General features: G+C 45.5%; 1 protein-coding gene across 1 annotated transcript in view; it reads right to left on the bottom strand.

Moving 5' to 3' along the window:
* Positions 1–1,265: 1,265 nt before the first annotated feature.
* Positions 1,266–8,821, bottom strand: part of LOC109932539 (glypican-1-like) — a 190,157-nt gene continuing 182,601 nt past the window's right edge. Inside the window, exons 8-9 of the mRNA XM_048604746.1 lie at positions 5,749–5,924; positions 1,266–1,611 (exon numbers count right to left, since the gene is read on the bottom strand). Of these exons, the coding sequence (XP_048460703.1) occupies positions 1,391–1,611; positions 5,749–5,924 (397 nt within the window). The 3' untranslated portion in view covers positions 1,266–1,390. The remainder of the gene's footprint in view (positions 1,612–5,748; positions 5,925–8,821) is intronic.

The raw sequence follows: 8,821 nt of genomic DNA, 5'->3' as shown, positions 1-8,821 counted from the left end.
TCCCAGCATCCCTACCTCAGAGTACCTCAATTGACTGTCGTCTTTCAGACTTAAAATGGTAGCCATTTTTTAAAACACGACAAGCTACTATACAGCTCTACCACATAACGGACAACATACACAGCAAGGGTCTGATTGAAGGCCCGTTTTCCCTTTCATGAGCTCCACCACCACCACCTACCTCACCCATTTCGTTCTTTCAGTAAGTTGAAAAGTCAGGAACCAGAACGCAACGAAACGTTTTACCCATCAGCCTCTTACGCACTCATTACTAAATTTTTATTGGCTGCCTCTAGGTTAGCTTGAAGTAGGCTCTCTGCATTGTGCCAACACCAAGAGTCATCTTCTCTTTTACCAAACCCCCTTCTGCCTAATCTATCTTTCCATTAACACTTGCATTACAACCAAATTGCACACAAGTTACTTGCTTGTAGGAGATGACAGCAGATTCCTGTTTGCACAAGTAAGGAGGCATTCGTGACACTATTAATGGGAAAATGGTCTCAATCACTCAACTCTTTTGTTAAATGTTTAAACCTCTGGAGAAGGCAACGTACCGCTCTCATCTGCTACCTACAACCACACCCCCACCCATCCCCCCCTCCCTTTATTATCCCAATCTCTACCATTTGACAGTGCAGTATTAACAAGTAGCATCAGTTACTCTCCAATCCTTTGAGAAATATCAACTATCATTTTGCTTTTAAAGGCTTAATATGGAAAATAAAGGCCCCCCCTCCTACGACAAGGAAATTTCACAAATGATTATACCAACGCTTCTTATGCTCTAGGCTAACATGAACCACATAGCCTTGCTAGCGAGGAGAAAATAAAAACAAAATCGAGGGAGACTGATCCTGGTATTCCGTAATTAGGTCATTCACCTAGAATTATAGGGATAACATCCAACCTGTTATTCCCGGGGGGGTGCCCGTACTGTGAATGTAGTATAGCACATAATGTACCAGATAATACCTCACTGGCAATGTTTTACTTTCAAGAAAAGGCGAACTATCTCAACCTTGGGATTTTTTTTTTAATTGTTAGGTGTTTTTTTCCATACGGGGAAACCTCCAGCTCTTGCAGTGGGAGCCTGTGTTTGTGCTGCATTGAGAACAGGTGACCAAAACAATTCCACGTCCCAAAGCTAGGGGGCGAAAGCATTCAGCTTGAAAAGCAAAGGGGGCCTCCTCCAACTGCACAAGACGAAACTCCCTCTCCCCAAAGAGTTCAAAGATACAAAGTACATCCACCTCCAGCACCGCCAGAATTTACAAATAAGATTCTTTTATTTTTGATGCAAAAGTTAAACAAAACACTTGTCCTCTTTTTTTTTGTTGTTGGCAAAGGTTTTGCCTCAGTCTCTCTCTCTCATGCCCCATAAAGAATTCTACCGACAGAAAAATGGCAGGGCCAGGGCCAAGGCCAGCAGGTGGAAGGAGGCAGCTGAGCATCGCAGGACGTTGCCTCCGTTTCCCAGGTTGGATTTCCCACTCTGCTCTGGAATGGCGTAGACAACAGGTGACCGGGTTGCAGCATTGAACAACCGTCTCCTGCTGCATCCATCTTCCAAGCAGGCGTCACCACTCCCAGACCCGCTGCTATCATCACCTATAGAAAGTGCAAAGGCGTTAATAAGGAAGGTTCGGTTATCATCACACCATTAGGCCAAAGATACACACCCGATACTGGAACCCAGCTCTACTCACAGGCCTAGGCTCAGTTACCCACTCAACTCCAGGCCCAGTTATATGCTCTGCGTGCAACTCCAGGCCACGATGAAGTGGGCATTGGGTCGGCAGAATAGAAGAACCACAAAAGTTTGCAGGGAGTCAAAGCACAGACGAGAGGTTTCTGAGGCATATACATTGGGTCACTGCGTATTCAAGAGACCTGAAGTGTAGATGAGACTGCTCAATGAGGGTGCGCCTTCTGAGTATTCAATGTCTGTGGGCATTGTGGGACTGGGGTTTCGCGAACTGATGGGAGTGGGCAGCATCCCAGGATGCAACTGGTATTTGGGAAGATCCATACTTTCAGCAAGCAACCATGGAACTTCTAGCATTCAGGTGAAGCAAGTGGAACTGCACGGTGTGAGATTGGAGATGGTACTTGGGGACAGAATTGAAACAGCTTCAGAATGAATGCATGGTGAATGGAAAGGTTTAGAAATAAGACCCAAATCTATATTTATGTGGTCAGGGTGGAACCCATCTTGGGTCAGTTAGGGAGAGAACAGCTAAGCCAGCAAGTTCAAGAGCAACAATCCAGAGGACAGAAACAGTTACGACTTTGACCAGCATGCAGGCGACAGTTGTGTCTGTCAAGATCCAAAGTTCACAGGAGACGCTCTGGGTGGGAAAATGGAGTTGTGAAAGGTAGTGGTGGGCGTGAGCAAGAGATAAGGACGCTGTGGTCATGGACTTGAAAAATATGCAGTTCCAAGCACTGCCCAGTCAGAGCAGTACTAATCTCATGCTTAAAAATAAGAGGAGGACGTTTACTGCAGACGCAGGACATTAGAAAGGGCAAGGTTTGAAAATCTAGTAGTACTTTACATTTGAGGTATCCCTTGACATTGCACATAGCGAGTCAATGCCTGCTTTACTCTTCAAATAAAGCTGGTTCAGAGAGCATGGTATGCTGCTGAGAATGCATCAAATTTAATTCAAACTCCATTTTAAAGTCACTCATGATTTCCCAGCAGTGCTGCGTTTACAATTAGAAGAAAATGGACTTTAGCAGTTCAAGAAGGTGGTTTGCCACCAGCTTATCAGGACAGTTAGGCAATGGGCATGATAAGCGAACAGATTCACGTTTAATGCAATAATTCGGATCAACAGCAAAGCCAACTCGATTTTATATAAAAATCGAAAGAACTGCGGATGCTGTAAATCGGAAACAAAAATAGAGATTGCTGGAAAAACTCAGCAGGTCTGGCAGCTTCGGCGGAGAGAAATCAGTTCTGCGGAAAGATCACTCGACCCGAAACGTTAACTCTGACTTCTCTCCATAGATGCTGCCAGGCCTGTTAAGCTTGATTTTACACAGGCCCTTTAATATGCAAACTCTGCAATGGCCTAATGGTTTTATTGCTAAACTGGTAATCCGAGACCCAGATAATGATCTGGAGACCCAGGTCTGAATTCCACTATGGCTGACGGTAGAACTTGAATTCAATATAACTCTGGAATTAAGAGTCTCATGATGACTATGAAACAGTCTAGAAATTAGGGTTGGGCAATAAATGTGGGCCAAGCCAGCGACACCCATGGGTGTGAATGAAAATAAAGCAACACTGGATGGGGCCACAGGATAGAAGAAGCAAAACATAGGCACTGGAGCACTACAAGTGACAGGAGAGTGCAACTGCAGTGTGAAAGTTTATGTAGGCAACTTTCATTGACAAAGTGGACATAGGAACTTAGAATGGAAATAGCTGGCACAGAGTGAGAGTTTGGCACAATATGATAGTGTGACAGAGTAAAATTTGGGAAAGTGTGAGGTTGTTCATTCTGGAAGGGAGAACAAAAGAACAGACTATTACTTAAATAGAAAGAAGCTGCAGAAAAGGGACTTGTTAATACTATGCGTGGAACATGTAAGGCTAACACACTGGGGTAGCAGGGAATCAGGAAGGCTAATGGAATGTTGGCCCTTATTTCAAGGGGGTTGGAGCATAAGAGTAGGCTAGTCTTATCACAACTGTACAAGGTGCTGGTGAGACCATGTTTGGAGTACCGTAAGCAGTTTGGTTCCCTTTTTGAAGGAAAGATATGTCATTGGAGGCAGTTCAGGGAAGGTTCACTAGGATGATCCCTGGTATGGGGGGGATTTTCTTATTAGCAAAGGCTAAACAGACTGGGACTCTACTCACTGGAGTTTATAAGAATGAGAGGTGATCTCATTAAAACGTATTGGATTAAGGGGCTTGACAGGGTAAATGCTGAATGTTTCCCTTCACGAGACAGACTAGGACCAGGGGACATAGTCTCAGAATAAAGGAGCACCAATTTGAGACTGAGATGAAGAACAATTTCTTTGGTCAGAGCGTTGAGTGTCTTTAGAAATCCTTGCTATGGGGGCAGAGTTCTTATATCTATTTAAGGCTGAAATAGATAGATCCTTGATCAGTAGGGAAGCAGGTGTTATGGGGAAAAGGAGGATTGTTGCATCAGGCATTATCCTATTGAGGCTTGAGGGGAAGAATGGCCTACTCCTGTTCCTGTTTCATATGGTCATATGGCCTTATGACATCAGGAGGTGACGCAACCAGACTTACAGCATTGGGTGCAACGCAGTATTCTTATGGCAAAGCCAACCAATCCGATCAAGGCAATAGGCCACAATAGTCCAGGATGGATTTACTTTGTTGGGATCACGTTTTCTCAGTTAATTATGCCAAAGATCAGCTGATGGTGGAAACTGGTAGGTTGAAATGTCAACAAGAACAATTTAACAGACTACGGGCTAGATTAATCTAATTAATGTAGTCACCGAACCACTATTCTACACTGTACGCAGGAATGCGACATTGAGATTAGATCTCAACACAGAAGTGCAGACTTCAATGCCATCAACGTACAACATCAGAAATCACACGACACCAGGTTATAGTCCAACAGGTTTATTTGAAAACACAAACTTTCGAAGTCTCGCACCTGAAGAAGGAGAGAGACTCCGAAAGCTTGCACCTTCAGATAAATCTGTTGGACTACAACCTCGTGTCGTGTGATTTTTGACCTTGCCCACCCCAGTCCAGCACCTGTACCTCCATATCATCAGCATACAAATAATTCCCACGTTAATATATCACTCAGTTTTAGGTCGGCTGAACACCTGAACACTGGATTGGAAATCCATACCAACCTCATTCAACTTCACACTGTGAAAGTTTATGGACATTTTTTTCAAGTGTAAAAAAAATCAATTCTAATTTAACTTCAAGTGATCTGATTCCCTTTTATTACTTGAAGGATTTTGCTTCATTTTGCTGTACTACACTGGTTAGTAATGGTTCTCTGTTATTTAGTCTATAAGTAAATCTGACTATTAATTTTGAGAGTGCTGAGTGGTCTGGCAGTGTAGCATGTTCTGTCTCTTTAAGCATTCATGGAGGATTTGATAGGTGTCCTCACATGAACGCCAGTTATTGATGTCACAAAATAAATCCTGGGATTTTGTTTGTTTATTTGTTTATTCTTACACAGTATTTGGGGTGGGATATGTGCACAGAAGCAAGTTTCAGTTCATGTGAAACAAGTGTCAGGAGAAAATTGGAAAATGTGAAAACAGTCTCAGTTCTAGATTACTGAAATAGCAAGGGAACAAGGGGTGGACAGGGGGAACAAGAATGCAGAGGTGAAGAGGAAAGGGAGGAGACTGAGAACAAGAGGGAGGAATGCACCAAATGGGGAAGAAGGAGAGGTATGAATAAGCAATGGACAAGGGAAGAGAAAGACAAGAGATGGACATTTTTGTTTAATTCATTCTTGAGATGTGGCTGTCGTTGCCTGGGCCAATGTTTATTGCCCGTCCCTGGTAACGTTAATATAAGATTGTGGAGGAAGGAGCAAGAAGATTATTGATAGGAAAATATCAAGCGAATTAAACCATAGGACGTGATTGTAAGGACTGAGAGACTGGCTGGAACCTCTCCTTAGCATGGGAGGTCTCTCAAGTCACTCAGCACAAATGCACGCACTAAAAGCAAACAGCAACAATGGGCAGAGCAGTGTAAATACTCACTCGTGTCCTGGAAATCCACATCGTTGCCATTGTAGGCATTCCGCAGTCGATTCGTCATTATCCGCAGCTGCATGATCTGCTGGCGAATGGTCATATCCGGCTTGGTGATGTCAACCTCAACCTCTGGGTTGTTAATCTGATTGGCTAATCCATCCGCCATGACCTCTGGGAGATACCTGCCAGGCATAGCGAGAGTCAAGAAGCAATCACGCAAAGGTGTGCAGAAACCACCAGTTCCCCTATTCTGGTGCTGGGAGTTGGGGGAGGGTGGGGCAAGAGATATGAAGTCAGGGAGGGCAGAAAGAAGGGGTGACCTGTTCTATATGGAAACTGCTTCAAATATGAAACTTTGAAGTAATTTTATGTTAGACACTATTGTCTATGCTTTATAGGAAACCTCCTAAGGTATTTAAACCAAGTGAAGTGTCCTTTGTGATTAAATCCACATTCAAATGGCTCATTGGGTAAAAGGATAATTTATAAGGCAGTGAGCTCTGCTCTACCAGGTGGGCTTGTTCTCGGTGCCTTGGTACCAGATCTCAACAATGCAAGGGGTACGGGTGAGATCAACTCCACGTGAATAGTTAGGAGGAAAGGAAATTAGCCAGGATCATTTTGTTCCCACCCCTTGGAAAGCACACGCTTTAATAATGGAAAAATGGCAGGGCCGCCCTTGCCCATGATACACTCCATGACCAAACAGCCAGCAAAAGTCTCCAGGCAAGTCATTGTTGAAGGCTTTGGTAGCCCCAGTGCAGGCAGAGGTTCTGGTCCAGAGGCCACACTTGCCAGCAGGGGCCTTAGCCATTTTGCTTGGATTTTGTCTTCTCACTGATCACTTCTGGGCTCCCATCCCATTATGGATTAATCACGTGGATAGACGGGTACTAAAGCGGGGCCTTGTCTCAACGTGGAGGCGCCCCCGCACGAGGCAGTTCTAAGTGGAAAATCAGAGGGACGAGCAGGCCGGCATCTCCCAAGGGGAAGCCTTCCTTGCCCATGCACAGCCCCCAACATCCCCTCACCTATCGGGGCATGGAACCTCCCAGATGTCTGCATCTATGAAGTTGGCAGCCACTCCATGTGATGGGAGCGCTTGGCTACCCCATTGAATTGACCCTCAGTGGGCCATTGGCTGTTCATCTAGGGGAGGCTTCAGAACCACCATGCCTTGAGATTGGGAAAATCCTTCCCTCAATCGTTAGGTACACTCCAGCAGGGTTGCCCTGCATTTATTACAGGTCAAGGCCTGACTGAAATATATTTTCCACCCTCTTGGCTTGTACGAAAGGAGGGAGCTTCACATTTCTGACAGGGTCCATCAGAAATGCGAAGGCGTACTTCCATTCTCACCATTCTTTTGTAGTGCACAACTGTCAGAGGAAGGTAAACGACCTCCATCTTTTCGCAGCACAGAGCTATTGTATTCTGAGATTGAAAGGTCCAGAATCACAGACAAGCCACTCTGACAGCTGCTGTCAAATGGATAATAACATGACGTCAATGTGATGCAAGGGTGCTGGGCATATAAGGTGCTCGATGGAAAGGGCTCGTGTGCCACGTATGTAGGGTGCTAGGTAAGTACGGCACAAGCTAGGTAGGGGATATTGGCCAGAGGCTAGGATGCCAGATGCAAAATGGCAAGGCAGGCCAGCCAAGTTGTGCAGTGTCTAGGGTACACTGCGGTGAGTGGGTGAGATCAGGTCCAGCAAGCGGAGCGAGAGTGTTTGAAAAGGGGAAGGAAGGGGGAATCGAGGGTGGAGATGGGGTTGGGGGAGCGGGGAAGAAGGAACAAGTCCCGGGGGAGTGGGGTTGGTGAAATGGGGTCAGTTCTACCTGGTGCAGAATGAGGCAAGTGGAGCAAGTGGAGGGTGGTGTGTCATGTCTGTGTGCGAGGGTGGGTGGGGAAGAAGGGAGATTGGGGAGCACATGACCAGTGCCAACAGTACCAGAGTGGGAGGAGGGTAGGACATTTCCTGGGCGGTGTGATGGAAGGTGGGGGTTTGTACTCAGGGGAAAGGGAGGGGTTGGGAAGTTGTGGGGTGGAGAGAGTCAGGTGTAGAGTGGGGGAAAGTGGTCAGCTGCGGGTAAATTGTCAGGCAGACGTGGGGCTGGGGTTGCATGACGTAAGTGTGTATTTAACAATCGAACCTTTCCTGAGTAACTATTATATGTAACGACATTAGAACAAGCATTGAGGAACTGCCTAGCAGCATCTTCAATTTCTCTGGCAATTACTTCGCAGCCTGTTACAATGGGCTCCCTCGTGCAATAAAGACCATCTGGCTGTCAGAAAATCCATTTTAATCAGAGAGGGGCTAGCTGTGCCCTAACCCTCCAGCGATATTACACAGTCCAGAGATTAAAGCTGCCAATGTATCTAATCTGGTGATGCCCTCAACGGCCAGTGGGTGCACATTCTGAGCTGACGGGGAGCTCTTCCTAACAAAACTCAGTTCGTCCAAACTGCTGCTATTGACACAAAGTTCAGCCATGTAATTGAGGACAGGGAGATGGTGCTCAAAAGCACAAACGTACACCCGCACAGACAAAAGCCCCACAGTTTTCCCCGAAACCCGTGTCCCGACAGACGCTGAGCTTGGTATTTACATTGTTCCATTGACCAGTCACGCAACCCCCAGCCCCGGTTACATTACATGCCTGCAATGACAGCTGCTATGAAATTGCAATACGCTGCGGTTCAGGGAGGAGAAACCAAATCTGCTCAGTTTGGATAAATACCACTACTGTTGAAACATAGACTGAGCAATCTAATACGGCACTTAATAGCTCCAAGTCCCCATCTCTGCACACAAGCTTCGGAATTCAGTCGATAAGAGTTTTAATTAGAAAACCACTCAAACGATACATTCCCATTATTTTCTTTTTTAGAAAAACATGCGTCGCCATTACTTAAAGCCGCACAATTCCCTTCGGATGATTTTTCAGCACAATAATCAATAACAAAAAAAAATTCCTCAGATGGTTTGCTGCAGGAGAAAATCCATTTGTTGCTCCCTAACAAGATCAGCACTGCACACTCTAATAATCCTCAGGAGTGCACTGTATCCTG

This window comes from Rhincodon typus, chromosome 13 (genome assembly GCF_021869965.1).
Source record: "Rhincodon typus isolate 14 chromosome 13, sRhiTyp1.1, whole genome shotgun sequence".
NCBI classification, from domain to species: Eukaryota; Metazoa; Chordata; class Chondrichthyes; order Orectolobiformes; family Rhincodontidae; genus Rhincodon; species Rhincodon typus.
This window is presented reverse-complemented; position numbering and strand designations above follow the sequence as displayed.